General features: G+C 36.8%; 1 protein-coding gene across 3 annotated transcripts in view; it reads left to right on the top strand.

Moving 5' to 3' along the window:
• The first annotated feature begins 1,300 nt into the window (after window positions 1-1,300).
• Window positions 1,301-27,370, top strand: part of ssh1a (slingshot protein phosphatase 1a) — a 51,691-nt gene continuing 25,621 nt past the window's right edge. Inside the window, exons 1-3 of one of the 3 annotated variants that reach the window (XM_052104712.1) lie at window positions 1,301-1,488; window positions 7,665-7,702; window positions 26,018-26,118. In XM_052104712.1, coding sequence (XP_051960672.1) covers window positions 1,408-1,488; window positions 7,665-7,702; window positions 26,018-26,118 — 220 coding nt within the window. In that variant the 5' untranslated portion in view covers window positions 1,301-1,407. Of the gene's footprint in view, window positions 1,489-7,664; window positions 7,703-19,238; window positions 19,484-26,017; window positions 26,119-27,370 lie in introns of those variants that run through there. The other 2 variants (XM_052104721.1, XM_052104729.1) reach the window with 2 other exon arrangements.

Below are 27,370 nucleotides of genomic sequence, written 5' to 3'. Positions count from 1 at the left end.
AAAGATAAAGGTTTCAAACAGAGGGTTTCGTAACAATGCCATAGATGATCCATTTTTGGATCCCCCAAGAGCTTTTCAATGAAAAGAAAAATGTTCAGCTACAAAAGGCAGTTTTCCCACTGGCAGTACTAAAGCTCACTTTATACTTTCCCCCAGGATTAGTACTTTTCTTCGCTTTTGCACCTAAGGAACATCAACACTGTTCCTCTGAGCCGTTTTGGGGGGATTTTTCAGCTGCCTACTTTTTCGGCTGCAGCCAAAGCTCATGTAAAACGGCTTTAACAAAAGTGTAACTCAGATCCAGGCATCCTCCGTCAGTGTTGTTCATTTCATTGTTGTTGTTGTTAATACTGAATCGTGCATTTCAACTACGTCAGAAGAAAACATTTTGATACTAGATTACGACACTACAGTGGTAACTTTTGGCAATGAGAATGCAACAGGGAAATGTCCCCTTGGATGTCCCGTTCCTCGTAAGAGTTCTCATCTAGAAAGATACTAAAGGAAAAGTTCAGGACTGTAGATGGGAAAGGGCTTGTGTATGTTAAAGGTTCTTTATGGAACCATATACAAGCCAATGAAGAACATGTATTTTTCAATCCTTTAAGATCCTTTTGCACATCCTACACCTTTTTTTTTTTTACTAATTTGGCCAGTTTTAGATTTTTTCTTTGAAAGTCTCCATAAAATCCAATCCACTCTAAAATAGAGTTCAGTGCAGATGAATCTGGAGTTTTTATTATGCACTAGCAGTGTATGCAGGGATTACATGGGAAAGGATTATGTGTAGCTAATCACGATTACATAAGTAATTAGATTACATTGTAATCAGGCAACAGCAGTAAATTGTTACATTTTTGCTCCCCCTAATTGTTTTTATCATAATTTTTTTTTTCATTCTAAATCAGCCTGCGAATGTTATTGGAAGAAAGGGAGATTATGGGGAGGGCTGTGTAATTGAAACCGTACAGTCGCAAAAGTTATAATAACAAAGGCAAATAAAAAAATATATATAATAATTTAGGCTACATTTTGTAATTTTAGCCTATGTTTTTTTTAGCTCCTTTTGGGTGGGTTGTAAACAGACTTTAGGCTGGAAATTTTTGCTGGACCTATCATTCCTGCTCTTTTCAGAAGTAGTTTGTGATTCGCCACATGCAGCAGTGAATGAGTGAGCGCACCACCATCATCACCCAGCTCATGTCAAAGCGGAACCAGCGCCACAAACAACCAGCGGCTCAAGAACCATGGCCTTTTAACAGCGGTCCCATCGAGGGCTTTGTAGTCGCGGCTTGCTGGAAGCTACAATCCCCGCACATCTAGCGTTGTTGCTGCTGGGGGGAAATCCGCTAGTCGCTTTAGCCTGTACACATTGACTGCTGTGCTGCTGAGAGGTTTTCATCATCCATGGCTCTGGTTACCCTGCAGCGCTCGCCCACTCCCAGCGCGGCGTCCACTTCCAGCACCGCCACCACGAACGCGGGGGAGGTAAGCAGAAATAAACACGGATAGGATATGATGTCTGATGAAAAGCAAACATAACGGGACAAAAATATATCTGTGAGTCATGTAGGCCCGATGCTAATAGAGCTCAGGCTGAATAGCTAACTAGCGAGATGTCGTTATGGTAGATAGAGGATGGCAAACGATGAATAAGACCTTGTATACTGTATGGATCGCTAAAGAAACTACGTAAACGACAATGCAGTGTCAACAGTTTCGTTTTTAATAATGGAGCGTTCTAGATTGTAGCGTCGCTTGAAGTAGACTAACGGGGTGCCAACAACGTGGATGTAGGATTGCAAGACTGTCACTGTGTACAGTATCTGTCTACTGTAGTGAGATGACACATGGGATAAAAACTGCGGTTGAACCGGTGCTTTGAAAATATCTTGAAACATGAACACTTTATTCATGTGTCTGTTTTATGCACTGTAGGTCTGCATAATTATTTAACACATAGATTAAGTTAAATTTTACTTCATTCACCTTCATCATGAATGTTTTGTTTCAGAAATTGTTTATCCAGATAGCATATAATCTCCAAGAAATTCTGTTTAAAGCAATAGCTCATCCAAAATGAAAATTCTCTCATCATTTGCTCACCCTCATGCCATCCCAGATGTGTATGGCTTTCTTCAGCAGAATACAAACAAAGATTTTTAGAAGAATATCTCAGCCCTGTTGGTCCTTACAATGGAAGTGAGTTGTGGCCAGAACTTTGAAGGTCCAAAAAGCATATAAAGGCAGAATAAAGGCTAATTCATACTTCACTGAAGTATGCAATCCTAAACACGAGCGCCTGGTCAACGTGTGGTCCCGTTGTAAATACATTATTTGTGGTCTTGCTTTGCACTTGCTTTGCACTGGCGGTTACAAACCTCAGACCACAATAGGGCAATAGATTTTGTAGGCGAGACCACGAAATCGGTGCTGCGTCCGAAACCAGGAAAATGCTGCATTCGGAGGCTGTAAACAGAGGCAGAATGAAAATAATGTGCTTTTCAAACTGTTTGGAGACCAGTTTCATTAAGAGAAAAAAACAAGTTTGTTTGAATGGACTGGGGACAAAAAGTCGTATATGTATTTATTCGAAAAGATTTGACACAAATTCCGCTCTAGTGTCCCTTGTGGCAACGCTGAGAATGCAGCGTGTACTTGCGTTGTGTTATGAATTGAGCGCTGACACATTTCACAACGCAACATGCATGAAATTGAGTTTGTGTAGCAATGTGCATCTTCGTTCAAGTACTTGCATAGAGTATGTTTGGGCCTTAATAGTAATCCATACAATTCCAGTGGTTAAATCCACACTGCATCTTTGTTATTATAGTAAAGTGTTATAGGTGTTGGTGAAAAACAGATTAATATTTAAGTCCTTTGTTTTTCACGTTCAAAATGTAAAATAATGTAAAAGTGAAAGTGGAGATTTATAGTATAAAAAGACTTAAATATCGATGCCTGTTTAAAATGTGATGGAAAGCATCATGTTCTATTTGACATCTGCTAAACATCTTAACAAGATCAGATTAACAAATATTCCAAGTCATAAACTTCTCAAAGACATTTGATGAATGTCTTATTGACATCCAAGAGTAAACGTCTTATAGACTTATTGCAGATGAGTTTCTGCCCAGATAGCACACCTACATCTCTGAGATGTCTGTTTTAGATCTGTTCATCTGGAAAGCATCACAATCTAATCTACCAAGAATCATAAAAGGATTAGATTTACAAACATTCTAAATCATATACATCTCAAAGACATCTGCTGAATGTCTTATTTACGTCTGAGGCATAACTATTGACATATGTCTTATAGAGGTATTGCAGATGAGCAAACAATGTAAAAATAAGTCTTCCAGATGTAAACACACACATCAAATAAATGACTGGGTGATGTACGTGTGCTATCAGGGTGGGACCCTCCATTATAAAAAGCAAGATTTTCTATGTAACAGTTTATTAGGCTAATAACTTTCATTAAGAACATAAACAAACATTACAACATTATGTAATGTTAACATTTAATTAGTCAGAAATTTCTAATTAATTAATGGTTGCTAATTACTTTCAAGAAAATTGAAGACAGCATGATATATTTTATAAAATTTTTCTCCACAGTTGAAAGCCTTGAAGTTAAACTGCCGCAGATTGTTTGGCAAATGAACAATCCAGTTTGTGATTTACCGATGGCAAACCACAAATACACTGTATTTCCATTTGCACAGACTTCCTGGCTTGTTGAACTTGAATTTTCATGGATGGCTTGCCAACTCTTAAGTAACAAAATGTGTATATGCAACACTCACACTTAGTATGCTACTACTTTCTATGAATAATATGGATTTGTTTATCTCTAAGAATCTTTGACACATTGCTCAAGTGATTCTATATAGTTGGAGGGGTTTGTTTACACGTATCTCATTGTGTTATGTTGTACTGCGGTCTTCCATTCATTTGTTACACTCATTGATCTTGTCACCTCAAGCCATCACATTTTGAAAGGGGAACCATCAAAAGGGTGGGCATGAGCTCTCCTGTACACAATCGACATGTCCAACAACAGATATACTGAACACAGCCTTCACCGTTTCATTCCTAGTTTGGTTCGTGCTACCACAAATGCACCTATAGGCCATTGCAGTTTGCTTGGTTAGCACTAATTACACTTTCTTTTTATGTTGTTACTGTAAATGTGGGGTCCAGATCTGTTGGTTGTCATTTTTTTGGCAACACTAGTAAGCTTTTCATGAGCTGCAGTTCTTTGTGTGAGAGTTGAAGGTCTGGCCCCCATGAGGCCTGCATTTCTGCTCGACAGAAATTTAAATCTAAGTCATTGTGCCCCGGCACAGCTAAGCTCCTCATGCGATGAAAGGCCTCCTTTTTGTACCATTTCATTTGAAGTGAGCCCTTTTAGCCAGTCTCACTAGGAGAATTGTATTGCTTTTCATTGCTGGTGATTCTCAGGTGTTTTTTCTGAAAACCTGCTAAAAGTTTCTTTTAGGTTTTAAAATGCCTTTTCTCATAAAAGGGCTCAACATTTTATCATAGTTCATGGGACATCATAGTTGTCATAGAAATCCATTGTGCAAGTTGCAGACAGTAGAGGGCAATAGTTCTACACTTTTCAATGGGAGACCTCTTAAAGTGCAGAGAACTGGTTTGATACACACTGTATTATGAGAATATCTCTTGCATCATGGTTTTAAAATATTCGTGAACTGCTATTGTTATATACATGCAGATCTAGGCGTAAATCATACTTTTTAGTCTCTTTTACTGTACCAGGGTCAGAGAAACCTCACGGTCTTCTAGGAAATGTGGCCGTTTACTGCTCACGGAAACCAGACATTCTTTTTTTTTTTTTACAGTCCAAAAGTCTGAGACCACATATAAAACCCATAGAACACAAAAAAAAAAGAAAAAAAATGTCCAGGTTTAATGAAGAAATCCTAATACATTTTAAACAATTTATTCACTCTATGATGTGGAAAGTTTCTGCACTATTTCTAGGTCACTAATCAAGTTTTCTGCCACAAGTTTCCTCTTTGGAACCTTCTCAAATCATACTGTTACAACATGGATTATTAGGTTTTGCTTGCGGAGTCCATGCCAGCTTGAATGCATGCTTTCATAAAATCGATCAAACATTCAAATTGTTGTGCTGATAATATAATTTATAATGAATTAAATACAAGGAAGGAATGCATCTCAGAACTGTATTAATGATTCTGTAAAATCTTTGAGCTATGCCTGTAAGGACATGTGCATGCGCACTAGCACACACACTTAATTTAGAATTCACAGCATGTCTTCAGAGAGACTGAAGAACATGCAGCTGCAGTGATGTCATCGTCTCTTAAGCAGAGATAGAGAGATAAATGTTGGAGAGGAAAAGAGATGGATAGAGGGCTGATGGATGGATTGACTGAGCAAAAAGAGGGGGCGAGAGATAATGAGATACACAGTGATGGTGATGCAAAACGAAAGGAGGGAGAAATTAAAGGTGCTGTAAGTGATTTGTTTTAATGAAATGACTTGCAGAAAATGCCTCCTGATGTCACTGAAATAGGTGCCATGAAATATCACTCCTTGTCTTAGAACTCATTTATGATGTATTTTATCCTTGAGACATGAGCATGACTGCTTTGTGCCTTTTCTATTACACTTTTTGAAATTAGCATAAATAATTCTCATCATCCAATCACTGCCAACCATCTTAAAATAAAATTTTGTATGAAAAAATCTATTTATTGATTACCATTGTCTGGAAAACATGTTGAGTTGTCCAAACTAAATCTGTAGTCTGAAACTGAACTTTTGACCGGATGTTAGGAGTGAATGCACTTGGCTGCATAGGAAAGCTATAGGATCCTCCCTTGGTTCCTAATTAGGATATGACTTAACCTCCAGTGTGCTGTCTGTCTGTACTGGTCTCAAAACAATTTGAAATGTGCCTTATTTTCATCCTAACTCCGTATACAGCTACTGATATCAAAATTTTCCATCCATTGGTTCTCAGTGAAAATAGGATATTTTAAGGAATGAGCCTATAGTCCACATACATGGTCACTGTGTTTAACAGCGTACCATTTCACAATAAATCAATACATTTTTTAAAATGGCATATTGGATGAAACTAGAGACTCATACGTTTTAATGTAAAAACTTAATGAGGTTTCTTACCTATTTCTCCCAAAGACAAACTCGGCTGAGATCGGCACCATGTAATTTTGTCACATGACTCGTGTGTCGAAAGTTTAACGCTTTAATGACAGCCTAGAGTCTCCTGAACTGAGATCAGTCAGTTTAAATGAAATGAAATTATGCATTGCCTATAGCAAAGCCAAAATGTATTGTCCACGCAAGTGGACCGTGGGGTCTCAGGAGGTTATGAAATCCATATGGAATTAAATAGGGAAAAATTTTTCTGTATCCAAGATGGCTGAAAATGTCCATGTTATTAAAAAAGAAATAAAATGTTTGTCTTCATAATTGTACTAACTTGCTTCACCTCTGAAACCTACTTTTTCACCATCCTCTCCAACCACCTGTCCACCACATTTCATATTACAATTATTTACCGATGGATTAAAATCAAGTCTCAGAGCAGGCTCTGCTATTTTTTTATCTTGTTGAATTTTCTGTTTTACTCAAATACATCATTAAATTTGGTTGAGAAGAATGTTGACTTAAAGTCAGTAATTAATTGATTTCTACCATCCATATACCGGTATTAAACTAACATATCGTCCCTTATTTCAACACACCTTTTTTGTCTCAGTGTCTGTTCCTCCACTTTTATTAAAATGTGATACATCACAAATCCTCATCATACTCAAACTCCTCATTGTTTCCACTTTTCATTCCCTTGAAAGCTTGCCCTGCTAATAAAGTCTTATGGTTCCAGCTTCTGCATGTAGGGATATATTTTGTTAAAGTATGTGATAGAAACCCTTATACAACTGATTCTTGATGACAAGGTTTCTTCCCCTTCACATATATTTCATGTCTGACCATGGCGCACTAACCTGCCTGTATTTAGCGTTACATACCACTATCTGCAACCCAATAACCATGGCTGTCACATTCATATACAATGAAGAACTATTTAAAAACACTCTTTGTTATGATGAAACTTTATCTTAAGGTGAGGCCCTCATCCTTTACGTTTGAGAGGTCGGTGGTTTAAAGGAGAACATCTCTTCTTTGTCATGTTACTCAGAACAGTGATTTGTCAATTATTTTATTTAATGTAGGGCTTTAAGTGTTGTACTGTGTATAAATGGTACAAATGTTGACCATTCTGCATTGCACTAGAAAATAAAAAATAAACCCGTTTAGACTGTTGTGCATTGCACCGGTTTTGAGTTGGGTGAGGTTGTGGAATTTGTAAAAGTTACGGTGCCTAAGGAGTTTTGGCCTCTCCATTATTACTAGTAATTCCGGATTGTGCTGACATTTTCACAACAGATGCTGAATTTGTAAGGGAAGCACAATAATTTGTTCTAGATGGAAGATATGTCAAGACGTAATTAGATTTATTATATCGGAAATGATGTAGTCTGTGCTGCCTTGATTGAAAGCATTGAAATTAAAAATTGAACGGCATTTGAATCGCCTAACCTCTGTTTCTCTTATTCTATGCTTTCCCCCCCCAGGACTTTGGAAGTGATGATGAGCGCCGGCTAAATCAGAGGTAAGGTCTGACTTTTAAATTGAGGTGTTTGTTTGTGTGTGTATGTGTGTAAGAGACAGAAACAGAGATTGGACCTTTCTGTCTCTTCACAAGCATCAATCTGTCAGATCTAGATGATGAAGAGTCTGTCAGTCTTCATTGTACCCTGCAGTTAAGAAGCGTTTGAGAGGTGATTCTACTTTACTCTTCCAACATATAATCAAGGCTATCCAAGCCCAGACGTCTGATCACTGCTTTCACAGCTCCTCTAACTCCAGACTAGGTTTTATTACAGTTCCAGTTCCTCTTTGACTGATTTAAGGTCAAGTGAGTTTAATTGGAAGGAAACACCTCACTTTCTTCTCCTTATGAGACACTGTATCGTTTGTAATAAATACAGTATCCGTTATTATATATAGTAATTCTGAGACTGTAGTGGCCAGACTAAATAAAAGGCTTATGAATTGGAGGGGATGTTTGTCCAGACTTTTTTTGATTTAGCACTTTTCAAAAATCAAGGTAATGTATCTCTTAAGAAGGCATTCTGAACTTTGTCCTTTGGGATTGGACTAATGTCCTAGTCTTTTCAAACTATCTAGGTCACCAGTGAGGGTAGAAGAACAGTTCTTATGAGACAAGTTCTTTTGTAAAGTTTGCTGTTTTGTCTTTTAAAGGGATGGTTCACACAAACAAAAAGTTTGTCATCATTTGCTCACACTAATGTTGTTCCAAACCTGTTTTGTCTGTTTTCTGAGCATACTCATTTTGAAGAATGTTAACACTACACTTTTCCATACAGTGACAGCATACTGAGACCCATGAATGGACTATTAGAGGAATGCAGGTGCTATGAAACATGCTGAATTCAATGTTTCTGAGTCCAAAGCTCACCAACTTTAAGCTTGTTCTCTATGAGCCAAGCATTGATACCAACAAACTTGTTGGCAAACAGAATAATATCTCTGTTTTAATTGATCGTCTCTCAGTTTCTGCTGCTCTTGTTTTAGCATGGCGTGTATAAAGTGTATAAAGTTAGGGTTTCGCAACTCTTGATCACTGCCACATGTACATTAGGGTACATTACCTCGACCCTGAAAACGCGTCCATGGCCTTGGGCTAGAGTTTGAATGCATTTAGGTTTTTGCGATGGCAAAGTTGACATATGTGGATTTTCCAAGCACAAGAAGCTAAACTTATCGCACCTGTGCAAATGGGTTAAAATCTAAATTTGCACCATTGCACTGCTCTGCCACGGCTACTGTAACATTCTTCAAACTTTCCTTCTGTGTTCCATGAAGGAAAGTCCTACAAGTTTGGAACAACATAAGCTTGAGTAAATGATGATTGAGTTTTCACATTTGGATGAACTGTCGCTTTAAAGGGATAGTTTACCCAAAAATCACAGATTTTTAGAAGAATATCTCCGCTCTTTAGGTCCATACAATTTAAGTGAATGGTGACCAAAACTTTGAAGGTCCAAAAAGAGCATAAAATTAATCCATATTACTCCAATGTTTTAATGTCTTCTGAAGCGAACCAACAATTTGGGTAATATCAGACCAAAATTTAACACCTTTTTCACGCCATTGCGTTCTCTGAGTACGATCATGATTTTAAGCTCAATTACACTTTCTAGTGCTCAAAGTTTTGGACCCCATTCACTAACATTGTATGGACCTACACTGATTAAATATTCATCTAAAAATCTTTGTTTGTGTTCTGCAAAATAAAGTAATTTACATCTGGAATGGCGTGATGAGAGAGGGTGGGTGAACTATTCCTTTAAGTGCTAAAATAAATTGTTGCATTTATAAGTCAAATTTGCAATCTTGCTGATGGTCAAATGGGGGGAAAAACAACTTCTCTTAGTGAAAAGAAGAGATGGTGTATTGCTTATGTATTGTACAGATTGAAGCTCTAAATGAAGGGGGTGTCTACAGAGGAAGATTTGTCATTCCAAAGGTCACATGACATCCTCAAAGGTCACATTGCTCAGGAAATGGTTGTTTTGTTGACTGTAAACTGTGAATTCCAATTTCTTTCCTTATTTTATATTTTCCATCAGGATTACAGAAATGCCACTATAATTTGTTGTTTGCCTTTGGAAAAAGCATATTCAAATGAATGGGTTACAATAAGATAATTCAAACTAACTAATCCCTAGAGTGTGTTGAACTCAGTCGTGGGATGAAAATAACTTTGTTAAAAGGAAATGATGATTTTTAAAAAAAAAAAATTTTTTTATTCGTCTAAGAAAAAGGTGTGGAGCAACTACTGTGCCCCGTTATCTTAATGAACCCATTAATACTGCTTGTCTGTCAGGCCTTTTTCTGCTGGATGGAAGCACATGTGGCATGTGTGACCTAAAATAAGGTCATCTGATTATTTGATAAGAGCAGTTGTTCTCTCAGCACTTGTTAAGTGCATTTAGTTCTTTTAGTCTCTCTCTCTCACTTGCTCTGCCTGTTCTCTGATGGGTTCAGAAGGCTGTGCTTTACTGTTTCTGTAAAAACAGGATATGAGAAAAGGAGTCTGAGATTCCATCATTAGTGATTGGCAACACAATAGAGGCTGTGTCTTATTTTTGTATCTTCCTGTGACTCACAGATAAGACTGGACTCCATGAGTACCTATTTGCTGAACAGAGCTTCCTTAAAATGGCAATCAAAAATAACTTGTGATGGCCCTAACATTTTTTTTAAGACGTTTGTGTTTTGCATTACACAACAGAATGTTAAGCCAGGTGGCATTTATTGTAAAGACATAGCACAAACCCATTTTTTTCAAGCAAAACATTTAACAAAAATAAGTTTGTTGGGGTTTTAAATTCTAATATAAACCGTATACTGTTCAAAAGGAAGACAAAAATTATTTGGATGTTTTCTGGTTGTTAAATATTGTGGAACATGTCCATAGTTAATGTGATGAATTAAATCTGTGATTCCTCTGTGATTGCTATGACACCTGTATGAAACTTGAAAATTGCAATTTTGGTGTCTTTGCTTGCCATGGGTAACTAAGAAACTGCTTCTCTCACCTAAATCTTCCCATTACAACTGAATACATTGGTTAGCGCTGTGGATGCATGACATTGTGAAAGGGATATTTCACTCAATAAGAAAATTATTTAAAGTGATTTGTATGGCTTCAGAAGACTTGGAATGTGCAGTATGTTTCTATATGTGAGTGCACATTTTTTTGTAATTTTTAAAAAATATATATTTTTAGAGTACTCTACTATAAAATTACTTTAAATGCTCACCTGTTTTTTAATCTAATGTAAAGACAGTAATACATTTTTAAGTGTCAAAATACTTTTTGCTACAAGTCCGAAAACAAATTAAATTTGATTAAAATAGAGGCATTCATTAATCAATACAGTGTGATATCTAACAGAAAAGTTATGTGTGAGGGGGGGAACAGGATGTCTTACAGGCTCATGTAAAACAAATCCTTTTTTAATGAGGAAAAACAAGGTTAGGATAAATTACTTGTGCAGAAGATTCATGGAACTTAATAGCAATAATATTGAATTAGCAGTTTCAGCAAAACCTTCCACCGCACATTTAAAACAAATTAGGAATGAACATAAGAAAATTAAAAATGCACTAACACAAACAGTCTTGTATAAGGTCAGCCATTAGCTGGTCTCCCAACCTGACTGGTTTCTCAAACCCCTCTACAACCGGCAAATAGGGCACCCATCAGCTTGGCCAGCTTGTGAGACCAGCTAAGACAGCAAACCAGCCTAGGTTGGCTAAGCTGCTTTCCCCCAGAAGGCTAGCTACTGTTCCAAAGAAACAAGCTACTAGTGTTTAATAACAAGTAGTACTGTCAAAAAGAGCTCCTGGACCGAGAATTCCAGCTTTCACTTACCCTTGTCTGTCTGTCATTGTGGAATTTAGAGAACCTGAGATATCAATGATGGGCTAATTCCCAGTGTTTGATGTAATTTGTTTGTGCACACTTGTAGAGACATGGTTAAGACCTGTCCTCCTGCCTGAGCTCATTGATTCCTGAAGTAACACCCTGCATTACGCAATGAATCGGCAGCAAGAAATCGGTTTAAACTTAACAAATTCCTTTTCACTAACATAAGGCTGACCTGTCTTTATATTCTTCTGAAATTACATGGAAATACGAGATGTGTCATGGCAACATCTGCTGTATTATATACATGCATGTTTTCACATACAGATTCTGTGGAAAAGGCTGAGGAAAGTTTCCTTAGATATTGTAAATTAACATATACATTGTATGTAAATGCAAATGAAAGGTTCTACAAAGGCAGGTCTAAAAGCTGTTGCCCACATTCTTGATCACATTAGATTTTAGTTGGTATGGATACTTCTTAAAGAAATGATTCACCCATTTACTCACCCTCATGTTGTTTCAACCCTCTAAGACTGACTTTCTTCCATTGGAAAAAAGATGCTTTGAAAGTGAATGGTGAATGACTGAGGCAAAAATTCTGCCTAACATCTTCAGTATATTTGTGTTCAATGGAAGAAAGACAGTCATACACATCTGGAACAATGTGAGTGTGAGTTAATGACAACAGAATTAAAATTTTTGGGTGAACTTTCTTAATAATTCCTCCACATCTTTCTTTTGCTCTATTCTTTTTCACTGCACTCCAATGCAGTAACAGCCTTGAACCTTTTGAAAGAGGCAAAGCTTGATACGGACACCTTTGGAGTGTTCTGGATGTAAAGTATAAACAGACAGAATAGGGGAATTGGAAACCCCCAAACCTTACCTTATCGTTGTTAGAACCCTTTATAACTGTAAACCTAATCTTAGCCATAGCGAGATGCAAACAGACATTTTTGCTGTACTGGCCAAAAGTCTTTTCCCATGAAATCAAGCAGGTGGCACAGCAGTGAGCCAGCTATTGAGTTCAAAAAAACAGACATAGTGGCAGGAGCAGCCATGCACAGTGATTTGTGTTTATGTTTGGGTGTACTTGATGTGTATATCAGGGTTTGAGTATTTGTGTGTAGATGTCTCTGATCCATTGAAGGACATTTCAGTTAAAGTGTTGCATATTGTTCTCAGAATAAGTTTGATTCAGTGATTTCCACCTAATTCAGCTCTTGCAGCAGGGGTTCTGCCCCTTTAATAATAATGTAATTCTTACAGAAGATCGGTAACTAAGTATATACTATTATAAGTATATTTACTGGTAACATTTTAATGCTTAAATTTATTTAATTACAAAAAAACTGTATTGTAAAATTTATCTTTAATTAGCTTCACATTGTAATATGAACACTGAACAACACTTATTCAGTAAGTTCTTTCAGACAAGGATTTGTCAGACTGCATTTTCTGATTGGGACTCTTTTCATTGTTGGGTGCATTTTTGGAACCCAGTCAAATTAGATATCATATCATTATTATATAAAACTTATTATTAATGATATCAATAAAAAGTTATTTTTGTTATTTTAAGAAATTACAGAAATATACTATAACAATTGTATTAAAATATTTAATATGAGATGATGATGATGATGATGATGATGATGATTATTATTATTATTATACAAGTAATATTTCTGTAATAAATTGCAGTGAATTTGTAGGTATGTAAATTCTGTTTAATGTGCTTAGCACAAGTAACCAAACCAAATCGAACAGAGCACATCTTGTACTTTAGGCACAAGATGAAATTGGTGGAGCAAGCACCAATCCACTCTGAAACCATCTTGAGTCTCAAACATGCTCAGAATAGAGCTGTGCACGATTAGCCCATGCAGACTTTTGCAATAGAAAGACTTGTTGTTTCTGTGTTATTACACAGCACACGGTCTTTATATCATCACATTCAATAGAGACCTCAGCTCACAACTTGGATATCATTCTTTTGCCATGGAGCGCTGTTGCTGTAAAGCGCTGCAGGAAACACTGAAATGAGTTAAAGTTCCTAGTTAAATGCCCTGAATTTTATACATTAATTCTTATGTTATACATTAATTCTTATGTTTAAAAAGCCATTGTTCTCAATCTTTCTTAATGCTTCAGGGAGCTGTAGTTTATTTATATTAGATAAGTATCAAATCTTGTAACTTTGTCTTTTTGTCCGATGTTCCTTTTCTTCCGGAACAAAGATGGCTGAAAAAGTAGGCAGGCACTGTTGTGATATATTGTCTTAGAAAATATCTTAAGGCCGTACAGACCTCTGTGCTGTTGTAAACAAACAAACAAAAAAAAAAAACAAACAAGTGGTGCATTTTGATCAGTGTATAAAATATGATTGTAGGCTTACATCTTGATTTGTAGCTGTTTAATTAACTTACATTTTTAGCATTTTAATTAAGTTCAATTATTTGAATACATTTTATTTTAAATAATGTTGTCATCTTCACACATATAAGTCATCTTGTGGCCCTCTTTGAAATTTGCTTAAGGCCCCTAGTGTAACCCGGGCCCCCTGATTGAGAACCACGCACTTATGATATTAAAGGACTTGTTCAGCCAATGATGCAGTGTTTCTACCAGAACTTTGTATTCCAACATAGTATTTCCAAGTGAATAAATACAGACCCACTTGATCACATTCACATAAATGAAATAATACTGAATAGGAGTTGCTCAATAGATTACAATTTGAGAAACAAGGACATTGAAATTAAAAATACAGTATGTGGGTCCCTGCTTGGTAAGCCTGCTGAGGGTGGAAGGTGACCTGCCTTCATGAGGAAGCAATTGGCTTATTGTACATGGCAAATTAAACTCGATGACGTGACATTTTAATTCATTTTACGTACTTGCCAAAAACAAATATATAAATCATGCTGCAAAAAGTGCCCTTTTTCACATTATCTATAAATCACAGTAAGAGTTTAACACTAGACTGACTTTATTGGCAGAAACATTTAAAGATGCATTATAATGGAAAGGGTTGTTTGGGGTGTCATTTGTTTAATTTTAACTTGATAATATTTCAATTTCTTTGTGATATTCATTGGAATGTCACTTACTCCCAATAGAAGGTTAACTCTAATTCAATAACATAAATCACTATGCTAAACTAGAGCAAAGTGCAATTCCATGCACTAAAGTGGTGCTTGCCTGTGTAAAATTAGCTTCTACAATGCAGGGTAGGAGTGTTGTGGATGGTGGCCAGGGCATTGCAGTGCAGTTGCTAAGGTGTTCTGTGTGGATTTTAGTGGGTTGCTTTGTGGTTTCTAGGGTATTCTGGGTGGTTTTTAGGGTTGTTGGATTGCTAGTTTGTTTAGGGTGATTGCTTGCTGGCCAAAGTCTCTTTCATAATCTGGTCTCTAGATATGACTTGCGTCCCTCCCTCAATATTAGTCCACAGCACAATTTATCATCAAGCAGGTGAAAATCGTAAGTCTGATTGCTTAGGATAGGAATGAAAAAGCACACCTCTTTTCAACAAACTGCATGACTTGAGATGTCATTAATGTCCATTGCACAAACTGCAGAATGAGTTAACATGCCAAAGTTTAATACTTAAGGTTTGTTTTTAAATGGCGAAATACTAGCCTTAGCAAGAACCATTAATTGTATGCGAAAAATATGAATGCAGTAAGTGAAAATGCATCTGTTCTTGACTACAGTGTAGTTTAGAATCATTCAGAGCAAGGCCGATGGTGTCGGTTAATTCATTTGATCAACAGAAAGGCAGAGCGAATACAGCCATGCAGTCAATAGATTCGAGAACACTGATGTCATATGCAATCCATCATTCTCTATATGACACCTGAGAAAAGCTACCGCATTTCCCCCTTCCTCCATGCGTCCCTCATTTTTTCTCCATCACTTGGCAAAGACAAAATGTAAATGATATATAACATCTGCCCCTAGAGAAGCTTTAATCTTGTGCCTGTGTGTGCAGAAAAGCAACTTTGGGACCTCTGTGCACCAGAGCAGTCACAGCGCAGTTGAATAATCCAGACAGCACACCTTACAACGCAAATATACACCTGATCTGCTTTAAGCTCCACATACTGGCATCCTGAACTGGGACACCTGTCAGCTGGTCTGCAGTCTGCGTGGTAGCGTTGCTGTAATAAAGCTGAGTTACATGGGCGCGGGCCGAGGATCTGTGCTCCATGACTTGGCATTAAAAAACAAAACACCAAAAAAAAGGCTTCTTAACGATTATGAAAAACAAATCTATTCAGTTGTGCCCAAACCCTTTTTTGATCTGTATCAAAGTAGATTATTAGCAGTTCTTCTTGACATTTTATGGTAGGTTGTTCCAGATTAAGAAAAATGTCATGCTTGTATCTGAATGAAGTCCACACTTACTGTGAACCAAAAACAGAAAATATCTGCGATGTGGCCATAGAGTATAACTTTTATTGAACCTGGAACATTCCTTTTAAAACAAAAATTGGCAGAATTTATTTTGATTGTCTGTGAATGAATAAACCACTTTGTTTCAATAATCTTAACCATCCAGAAAGATTTCCTTGCTCTATTGCATGTCTCATTCATCTGGGTCTTGTTATTTTAGACAGCCCTTCATCTCTCTTTCTGTTCACCCTTCCTTCCATCTTGAATATATCCCCTCCCCCATTATTTTTAAGATTTCCCCTGGCTATTTCTGTAATTTGCTGTCTCAGATTACTCTTTGTCCTGTTTTAGCAGCTTTCAGATAGAAAGTGTCACCCCTCTTAATCTAAGTACTGCTTCATCATTCGTCTCTGGCACGGTGTGTGAGGGTGAAGGATGAAATTCTGTTCCAAAACCTAATGAGCTGCCTACGTATGCAGTCATAAATGATGCTGCCTTTTAAGATACTTCCTGTTGGCAAAATTCTAAGGCAGCATTGCATGTATCCTTTGTTGAAAAGGCAATTAAATAAAATTGTCAAGCTCAGTAAAAAAAAGAAAATAATATGTAATCCAAGTTGGTGGATGAAGCGAGAGAAAATTGCAATTTTAATATACTTATAATTAATTCAATACTGTTCAATACAACTAAAAATGAACAGTTTTGCCCATTATTTGTGTGTGATACATGTTGTTCAGTACTTATTGGATTATTGTGTTGATCTTTTAGCAACATGCTAACAACAAACCCTATTAAAATCATGTGTGAATGGCATTTTACATAGCGAAATATTTTTTTTGTTTGTTTTTAACTAAAAACATCCACACTAATCAGTTGAAGTTTGAAACCTAATGTCCTAATGTCATCGTTTTCCAAAATTTACAGTTATGTTGAGCGCTTTTGAAGTTGTTTTTTTCGGTGTAAGAAAATGGCATTTAAAGGAGACCTATTATGCCCCTTTTTACAAGATGTAATATAAGTGTCAGGTGTCCCCAGGATGTGTCTGATGTTTCATCTCAAAATACCCCATGGATAATTTATTATACCATTTTATAAATGCCTCTCTTTGGGTGGAATCAAAAACACGCTGATTTTGTGTGTAAACACTCTGTGGTTCCAAAAAGCTTTGTATGTATGTGGTTTTAATGAGGTTTCATTTCAGACCATGTCCACGCTAAATGCCCCGATATTCTTCATTCAGGGGTCAAAATAATTTCTAAACACAACGGTACACATTTTTTGCAAACATTCCGACACTGGTCACACCGCTGTGGGAGGTGTTTAGAGGAGCATTTAAAGATGAGGATGCTCCATCTAAAACCTAAAACGATGCCAATATGCTATATGTGGTCATATGCGCCGATTACACTCTGTTATTGTAATTTATGATGACACCATTACTACTGCAAAGATGGGTTTATAAAAGAGTCTAAATATTAAAAAAATGGTGATAGAGGCATGTCTTACTTTGGGTAGATGGCTTTTGTTGCAGATGGCATGTTAATTGGTCCCTTAAGGTATTTGAGAGGAGTTGATTCCTAAATGTATAGACTAATTAAAAAAACAAAAAAAAATGTGCATGATATGGTCTTGCACACCGGTTGAGTACTTACTGAAAAACATAAACAAAGTAGTAGGTGGAGCCTCAGGTATAGGTCACCTACCGATGACCTGGATAAATGGCAGTAAGTGTTAAGCAGACGGGTAGAAGTTTTCCTAAAAGTTTACCAAGGTGGGCCGTTATGAACCACCGAAATTAACACAAAAACACCTTCTTTTTGGTCAGATTTGGTTCTAAATGACGTCAAACCTGTTCGTTCTTCGATTTCTTATGAATTATATAATATTTATATAATTATATAAATATGAAATATTTTTTTTAATTGGAAAAAAAGGCATTCATTTTGCTACATTTATGCCTCTCATCCACACTAGAATGACGTTTACCTCCTTTGTGTGATCCAAATTTTGTCATAAGCACAGTCTGCTTTGATTGTCCGCGTGCGGCCCAGACAGGTTAGAGGTGGACAGTCCTCGTCTGTGTGCATCGTTGGTGCATGAACCTGCTGTTTACTGTACTAAAAGAGCATCACAAGCAGTCATACCGTAGTATGTTGAACATGTCTGTTTTCACACTCTGTCAAAAGAGTATACTTTGAAAGGCTCAGCGCTCGACCATGTGTGAGACAATCCGGTAACGTGGAAAAACAAAGTATACCCGAGCCTATAGAATGCAGCTGTTTGTGTAGGCAGTAGATAGCAAGGCAGCTTACTAGATTTTGGAATAGAGCCATAGTACTCTGAACTTAAGTCAAGCTGCAGTGTTGACGGGCAGATACTGGAGTACAGATGGTTGGTAGAGTGTGCACGTATTGCAGTCTACTAAGGACAGTCACACAGGGAGGGGGGTTCCTAATGAGATTTCAAGGAGCCTCCATCGGTTTGTCCTGAAATGGCAGGCACAGAGACACTGCTGCCCATGCTTAGCCCATGTGATGCTGGCACTGAGGATTTTGATATAAATAATTTTACGCCGTGGCAAGCATTGAGGAGATCAACGTGTTTGTTTCAGCTGTTGCCTGTTTTGCTTTTGTGTCCTTGTCTCTTGTTGTTCCTCTTTTTCCGTGACTGGAAGTACAGCAAACACGCTTCTTTCTGTCATCTATCATCTATCAGAACAAGAAAAAGTTTTTATTTTTACTGCTAGACAAACAAACTCTATGACACTGAGATCTTTTTTTTTTTTTTTTTTTTTTGTTTTCTTTTGATTTTTTTCTTTTTTTTTCTCTCAGTCTCTCTGCTTTCTCCTCTATCTCTGTCAGCTTTGCTGACATAAAGCCATTTCATTCTGCAAGACAGACACCAGGATCTCTGTGGTCTGCAGGGTTGTTATAGTTATTAATAGTTTTTTTTCTATTTTATTTGTCCTTTTTAAAAATGTAGTTTTGCTTTTGTTAGTTTTATACATCTTGTAAAAAGTTACATACTTTGATTATAAAATTCATATAAAATGTATTTTTGTGTAGTTTTAATTTAGTTTTCTTTTTAGTTTTCATAGTTCTGACTTCTGAAAACTAATTTTAGAGGACAGACCACTTCATGCACAAAAAAACACTGTGTGCTTCATCTCTTCCTGAATAATTGCAAAGAGAAGGGAACAGGTTTTTCCTCTATTATCTGACAGAGAGTGAGAGGGAGGGAGAGAGAGAGCGTGTGGTGACTCAAGCCGCAGCAAAGCACAGCAGGAACTTGCTCGCGCACTCAGACAGCGTCAGACCAAGTTGTAGAAGAGACTCTCCTCTTCTCTGCGCGATATGTTCCCTCTTTCATAACTGACCGAAGCACGCTGCTGCAGACCGGGGTGAAGGAGAGCTCCTTGCAGCCAGCAGGATGCATCTGGTCGTGGACTCCTGTCAGGATGTTGTGATGAAGATGCTGCCATACTTTGTGGATAATGCATTTGTCACACAGAGACAGATCTACCACATGTGAGTGAGTAAATTAATGAATCAGGATAAATTGGTATAACTCAAATAAATTTTCTGCACTTGCAATGTACTTACAGTGCAGTTCACATCTATAGATTGACTGTGTTGGATCTAGCATCAAGTAGTACAGTATCACAAGTGATATTTAAGACAACAACTTGGGCTATGTGTGACCCAGTTGTGGCAGCTGGCCATTCAGTATAGGAAATGTTCATGCAGACACTATAATGCATACTATATATTTGTCTTTAGTATGAGAACTAATGCTTCTGAGATGAGTGTTGGTCTGAGCTACAGTGGGGCCCAAAAGTCAGAAAATCTGAGGTTTAATATCTAAAACCGGAAATTAAATTGTTTATGATTCACGAAAATTATAAACAAAGAAATATTACGAGGTAATATTAGTATGAAATATTTAAGATTCTGCACCATTTGTAGGTCACTAATCATATGCCAATATGAAAATTTGTGACATTGAACATGTTTACTATTTTGTATTAAAGTTCAGATTTCCTTGCTTCCATTGAAGCACACAAGACATAAGACAAGTCTTACACAAGACATTCTCAAATTATGTTGGAATAATATGGATCATACATGGCAAATACTCAAAGTCTGAAATTCATGTTAATTTTTATTTTTTTTACTAAAATTGTTTAGCTGATAATATAATTTGTAGGGCTGGGAAATGGAATTAAATTACACATTAATTTCTCTACGATTAATAGTTGATTGTTTAACATATTAAAAAAATATATAATTATTGGCGCAGTTAGTTCAGTATTTGTTTTTTACTTCCTGAAACTTCACTAATGTTTTCCCCATTTCCTGTGCCATATATATTCTAGCACAGAAGCTGATTGTGTGGAGCAGTGCATGCTTATTCATTACTTGCGATGCATGTCGCAGACATAATAAACACTGGAGCTGATTTTCTGTCTGGAGTATGGAGCTTCACCTGCAAGTGTCGAGCCAAGTGTGGGAGAGATACAAGCAAGCTGCTGTATCTCTTCACGTCGCCCAAAAACGCCCACTCACTGAACCAGTCATTGTCATCTGAACCAGTCATTGTCAAGGCAAAACCTAGTGTGTGCACGATAGAGACTGAACGACACCCAGAGAAAATAATAGTTTTGAGATTTTAAATTTCAGCAAACTAAACATTTTAGCATCCAATTTTGTTTTTAGATCTGTATGTTTAGTGTCTAATAATGCATTGGCTATGTACATTTAAGTTGATCTTGCCAATAAAGCTTGATATAAATTGAATATTGATTTGATCAATATTGATCATTTGATCCTGTTATTAAAAAGAAATTCACAGGAAAATGGCAGATTTTGCCCAACTTTAATTACAACTTGGAAAAATATAATTTTTTTGACTTGACAAAGATTTATACCTGTAAACATTTGTCTAAATAACACTAAACATCTATAAAAAATGTTTTACATGACTAACCTATTTCTTGAAAGTTATTTGAGGCAAAGTATAAAGTAAATATATTTATGATTATAATGTAATATTTGTTTAATATACCATGTACCGAGTTAATTACAGAGAACTGTGCGAGCTAATTTATTTTTATCGATTCACAGCCCTAATCATTTGTCATTTTAAAAAATTAAATTGGACAATTTAAAAATAATTTTACTCCGACACCACTGTATCTAAAAAGGTATTTACTATGTCAATATAATTAGCAATAGCTGATAAAGAAAGGTAAATCTGCAGTGTACTGTTTTGGGTCATTTCTGACCTTGTTATGGCAGCTGGCCCTTTAGTCTAAGGAATTTTCATGCAGATGATAAATTCATACTTTGTTTGCATTTGAACTGAAAAATTAATGCTTCTCGTATGAGTATTGTTCTGAGCTTATATGTAGGTTTGTTTGTTAAGGTTCTTTTATTTTTTCTCTCCCCCCCCTCTCTTATGTAAGCATGATTGTCAACGTTTTCTGGGAGGTAGTGATATTGTTTGCATATTTGAAAGAAAGGCATGTGGTTGTCTGATTTTGCGTTTTGTATTTGACCTGAATTGAGTTTGACGCACAAATTGTGTGCATTATATAAGAGTGGATGTACCACTTATTTCAAGAGACATGCAGAGGGTTGTTTCCCAAATAATGTTTGCTATGCTGTGCCAAATAAATCATGACTTTAGATTAAATTACTGTCAGCAATAAAGAGCTGTTGGCTGTATATTTACCTAATGCAAATGTATTTGATACTGTACTTTGCAGTGATGTGCAAATCTGATGCATTTGTGTAGTGAAGTGAGATAGTGTCTTGTAACCAGTTGGTGATTTATACACAAGACTCGGATTGAATGAAACTATCAGCCTTTGTCAAACATTTGAGGAAGTGCCATAAGCCAACCAATGATGAGTCAGATATTGACCAGCCACAAGGTGTATTAACATGGTGAGCTCATAAATGTGCCACAAGATTTATTTCCAACAGTCTCAAACTGTGCAAAGTTTCAAACTGTTTTTCTGAACACTCTCCCTATATGTCATTGGTCGGCAAAATGGATAACCCTGCCCTAAACTCACACCATTGGTTGATTCAATGTTGCCATGTCAAGATAATCAGTATTTTCTAACAAACAGAGCAATGTTTTGGTGCCACAAATCCAAATTTTTGGGGGAACTCAATCTACAAATGGCTTACTTGTAGTTGTCTCTGCATATTGAGCTTGGATAGAAGAATGTATTTTGTCATTAATAAATATTACACATTTCGTCATTAAGTTTTGATTCCAGATGTTCTACTGAAAGGCTGTTGAACAAATACCGGGTACCACATGACCACCTGGAGCCAAATATAAAGTACACAAGTGAAACTTGGACAAAGACATGTGAATCTTGCTTGCATCATAATTACACCCTTGGAGATGAATTTGGATGAGTATGTTTTGCTCAGGGCTTGTGCATCTTGATTTTCAGCTGTCTGTCTCACTTTTGTGAGTCAATCCATCAGCCCATTGGTGCTGAGCTGCTCCCAGCCTTCGCATAAATCGCTTAGAGAGGCGGACAGAAAGAGAAAACGGCAGGGAGAGAAGAAACAAAAGAGAAGAGGTTGGAAACAAAAGGCTCTGTGATCCGCTGACACCCTCAAGGTTTTTGGAGGGAGGGTGACAAAGTTGAAGTTGGGAATAAGAGAAAGGGAGGAGGAGGAAGTAGGAGAGAAAGAAAGCGAAGGGTTGGGGGAGGTCAGGGACACAAAGCAAGTTTTGTTGCTGGTTGCTTATCATGTGATGGTAGAGGGCTGCTTCGCTCCTGAGTGCTGAGACACTGGAAGTCCAGTCAGGAAAATGAGAGGGATGAGTCAGCAAAGGGTCACAGCCACAGCAGGGCTAGAAAGAAATGTGACCCCTGAAATGTTTTTGCTGCCTAACCCCTGATGGTTTTGAGTAGCCACTCCTAAATATCCACCCCTGATCTTTCTGAAAAAACATGTATTGTAGGCCTATATTTTTTTAAGTTATATTTATGGCATTTTTCAAAGGGGGAACATGATCAAGAAAGGACTTTGAGTTGAGACTCACTCGTGATTCTATTGTACCATACAGTATGCCAGCGCAATGTCCAAAAGGCTAAACAGGCTGGTTTGAGATTATTTACAATTGCACATGCCACCTGAGGAGATTACCTAATCTTAACATTTAAAATGAATTACTTTGAAGCCAGTCGGTCAGAGGTTGTTCAAAAAAACAACCAAATTTTCAGCTCAAATTTCAAGACAACATGGCCATGACAAATGCATGGAGAGAGATTTCCAATCTAGTCTAATAGAATGCAAATTACATTTTTGCAAACTGAGTTTTATGTGCCGCTTTCTATGTTTTGCTGCAGTTTCCTGCTTAAATGAACACTAGAGGCACTACAACAATTGTGCGTTTTATTCACTTTAAGACAAATCACGGGTACTATTTTTAAAGTCTTTATAAATGCATTTTTTTCACTCTATTACTCATACCCTGCTTTATGATATTGAAACACTTTTACTCTAATGCATCCTTTGAAAAATTATAAAATGTTATGCTTGTATTACAGGCCCACTTACATTTACACACCGGACTTTGAGCCCAGCCAAGGACGCTTGGACTGAAAGTGAAGCTAAAGTGCCATAGAAGCGACACCAAATAACGTGGATGCTTCAGTAAATGTGCTTTTTATGTCGAATTTGCTTTTAAAACATGGTTAGGTTCAAGCGTTAGCTAAGGGTAAGGATATCTGTTTTGTTCAACTCTCATTTATCTTTTTTAACACTATTGGTTTAGTTTAGGCTAAAGTTTTAGGTTAAGGAGGTATGTTTTCCTCATTAAAACATCCATTTAATATTCACCTTAAAAACCTTGTCTGATTACAACAATCATTTCACTCCGTTTTGGTGCCCCCCGCTAGACATTTCACTGGGAAGCTGCAGCCAAACATGTACAGTTGTGGCCAAAAATATTGGCACCCTTTGTAAATATGAGCAAAGAAGGCTGTGAAAAATTTATTTATTGTTTGTCCTGTTGATCATTCATTCAAAATATTCACAAAAATTGATCCTCTAATGGATTTCAAACAATTGCAAACACAACACAGGTTTTATAAAAAAAAGTATATATTTTTGTCAAATTTATGTGTGGCACAATTATTGTTTTTATTCAATACTTTGTGCAACCTCCCTTTTCCAAGATAATATATCTGGGTCCTCTCCTATAATGCCTTAATGAGGTTGGAGAACAATTGGCAAGGGATCTGAGACCATTCCGCCATACAGAATCTCACCAGCCCTTCAAATTCCGAGGTCCACAATGGTTCTCTTCAGTTCATTCCACAGGTTTTCATTGGGGTTCAGGTCAAGGGACTGCAATGGCCATGGCAGAACCTTGATTTTGTGGTCAGTGAAGTATTTTTGTGTTGATTTTGATGGTGGTTTTGGATCAGTGTCCTGCTGGAAGATCCAATCAGGGCCCATTTTAAGCTTTCTGGCAGAGGCAATCAGGTTTTGACATTTCATCTGTTGGTAATTGATGCTATGTATCCGAAAAAGAAGTCCAGGACCTCTGGCATAAAAACATCCCCACAACATTAAAGATCCACCACCATATTTAACTGTGGGCATGAGGTACTTTTCAATAGAACCTCAATATGGCTTCCTCTCTTATTCTTCAATATGGCTTCCTCTCTTATTCTTTTCTCTTACTCATTGTGATGTGAAGAGAATTTGGCTTGTGTTTTACCTTATATATACGCCTGTGAAACAGGAAGTCATGACTGAACAATTTCATGTTCCTAGTCACCTAGGTTTACTTAAAATGTAAAATATGAATGGGAATATATTCAGAAATATTTTACTCATAAGAATTTGTAGGGGTGCCAATAATTGTGGCAAACATGTTTTGGAGAAAAATATTTAATAAATTATGAGATTTTTTTCCCCCCATCCTTGGATAAGCTTTGTTCGCCTAGGGTGCTTTAGTTCATTCAGGATAATTGTTTTTTTTTTCATTGAATAAATTTGTCTGTAGAGTTTATTCATTTACATTTATGCATTTGGCAGACGCTTTTATCCAAAGCGACTTACAGAGCCCTTATTACAGGGACAATCCCCCTGTAGCAACCTGGAGTTAAGTGCCTTGCTCAAGGACACAATGGTGGTGGCTGTGGGCCTCGAACCAGCATCCTTCTGATTACCAGATTTCCAGTTATGTGCTTAGACCACTACACCATCACAACTCCATGACCTTTTTGTTGCCAGCTTCATGCACTACCAGTAGATATAGAGAAACAATGTACTGTCCTTTTTTTTTTTCATTTTCAGGAAAAGCCATCGATTTAATACCACTTTGTTGCACATTTCTCACCTGACCAGCTTTAGGTGCTGTCTTTCCCAGCACAGGGTTTCCATGAAAACTTACTTGTGCCACAGTGCATTAGAATAATAGTGAGGCTCAGGTGGTTTACAATAAATGTGTTAAATACCATGTCAGACTAATTGCTGCCGCACCTTCGATCACAAACCTACAGCACCTGTCGTGAACAGATCTCACCTGCTGGTGAGATGTGTTGTATAACATGCAAATTTCAACCCAGTTGGATTAAAGTTTTCTGCAAACATTTAGCCATTTATCAGATGCTTTGTTTTTCTATAGAGCGGCTGCATAATCTGATTTTAAAAAGTCTGTCTGTAAAATTTGTAAATATTTCTAGAATTGGAGTTTCCAAAGAAATTTGCGGCACACTGAATTTTGTGTCATGCTGAAATTGCTTGATATGAGGGATTTGAGGGTTTGGAACTAGCTAAATCAGTTAACTGAACACCGTGTTTGGACTGTATGTATGCATGTAGAAACCAACAATCTGTTGCTGGAGAAGGGAAAACCCACACATTGCTCTTTCTGAAAGCAAATCTTAATCTAGCAAAGTTACAGAAATTTACTCTAATTTATTTTGGTGAAGTAAATTGATGGAATCATGATTCGATTGTTGCATTTGTTGTTGCATTTTCTTCACTTTATCCTTTTCTTTTTCTCTTTCTTTTGCAGTCTAAGTGAGAGCTTCTTCATGGTGAAGGGGGCTGCTCTCTTTTTGCAGCAGGGCAGTTGTCCACAAGGTCAGAGAGGTCAACCTTACCACAAACAAGCAGGTGAGTCCATGCCTGCTGTTTTGAAGGGATGGAAAACCTTTATATTAAATCTAATCACAGATCACACCAAGTCGCAGCAAATGTCATTAAGACATTAGTTACGCCTTAAAGGAATGGTTCACCCAAAAATTATAATTCCTTCATCGTATTCCAAACTGTATCACATTCTTTCCTCTGTGGAACACAAACAAAGATATTTTGAAGAATGTATGAGGTGTTTTCCATACCATGCAAGTCAATGAGGAACACCTTTAAGTTCAAAACAGCACATAAAGGTAGCTTAAAATAATTCCAAAATGATTCAAGTTATATATTCCATGTCTTGAAGCAAAACAATAGCTTTATGGAAGAAATGGACAAAATTGATTCTAAAAAATCTTGACGTCTTCTTAGCACATGCAAGAATCTCTTTCACACACCTCCATGTGCTTTATGCATGCACAGAGCACTGTACGCAAACCAGACAGAGTGTCGGCAAGTTTAATTTTTAAATGTACTGCGGTTCCCAAAAGATTGATTGTAAACACAAGAAATTGAAAATGCATCGTTTTAATGTATAATGATACCGGGATTGAGTGGCAACCACGTGCAGCATCAGTGAATCACACTCTTGATGCCTGCACAGTGTTCCAGCTGGATCGGATGTCAAGATTTACAGTGAATACTAGGGATGTCCATTTTCAAGTAATTTTGTAATTGTGTATTGTAACCCACAAAAAATGAGATACTTGTAAATTAAAATGCATGTAAAAAATAACACGTATGACACATACATTAAATTTATCATTTTATTCACAAACATTACCTAAAATGGTTTCAAATTAAGAAAATTTCAACAAATTATGCTTTTCTTTGGGGATTTTTTTTTAATTAATAATGTGCATTAATAAAAATGAAAAACAAAAAAATATTTAAAAATAACAGCTAAAATATTTTCTCTCACCCGGACGTTACATAGAAACCAATACTGATGGCACAAGGCTATAAAAAGGCTATCAAATTCTTATAATTTCACATGTTATTTTTCAGAAAAACAAGTGGTGAAAGTTTGCTTTTTATTAAATCGACTCTGCTTGTGTTAAGAGATTTCACGCACACACAAACATACTGGTCTGATAAGGTTCCTCGTATCTCTCCCCCATAAAGTAGATCGTCATCCGTTGGTTTGCATGACTCCAACAAGAACCAAATACAAATAGAGTAAAATTCAATAAGAATCAAAATATTACAGGTAATGCCTTGAAATTAGGGA

Source organism: Xyrauchen texanus, chromosome 3 (assembly GCF_025860055.1).
Source record: "Xyrauchen texanus isolate HMW12.3.18 chromosome 3, RBS_HiC_50CHRs, whole genome shotgun sequence".
NCBI classification, from domain to species: Eukaryota; Metazoa; Chordata; class Actinopteri; order Cypriniformes; family Catostomidae; genus Xyrauchen; species Xyrauchen texanus.
The sequence above is the reverse complement of the archived record's forward strand: the minus strand, read 5'-3'. Positions and strand labels throughout refer to the sequence as shown.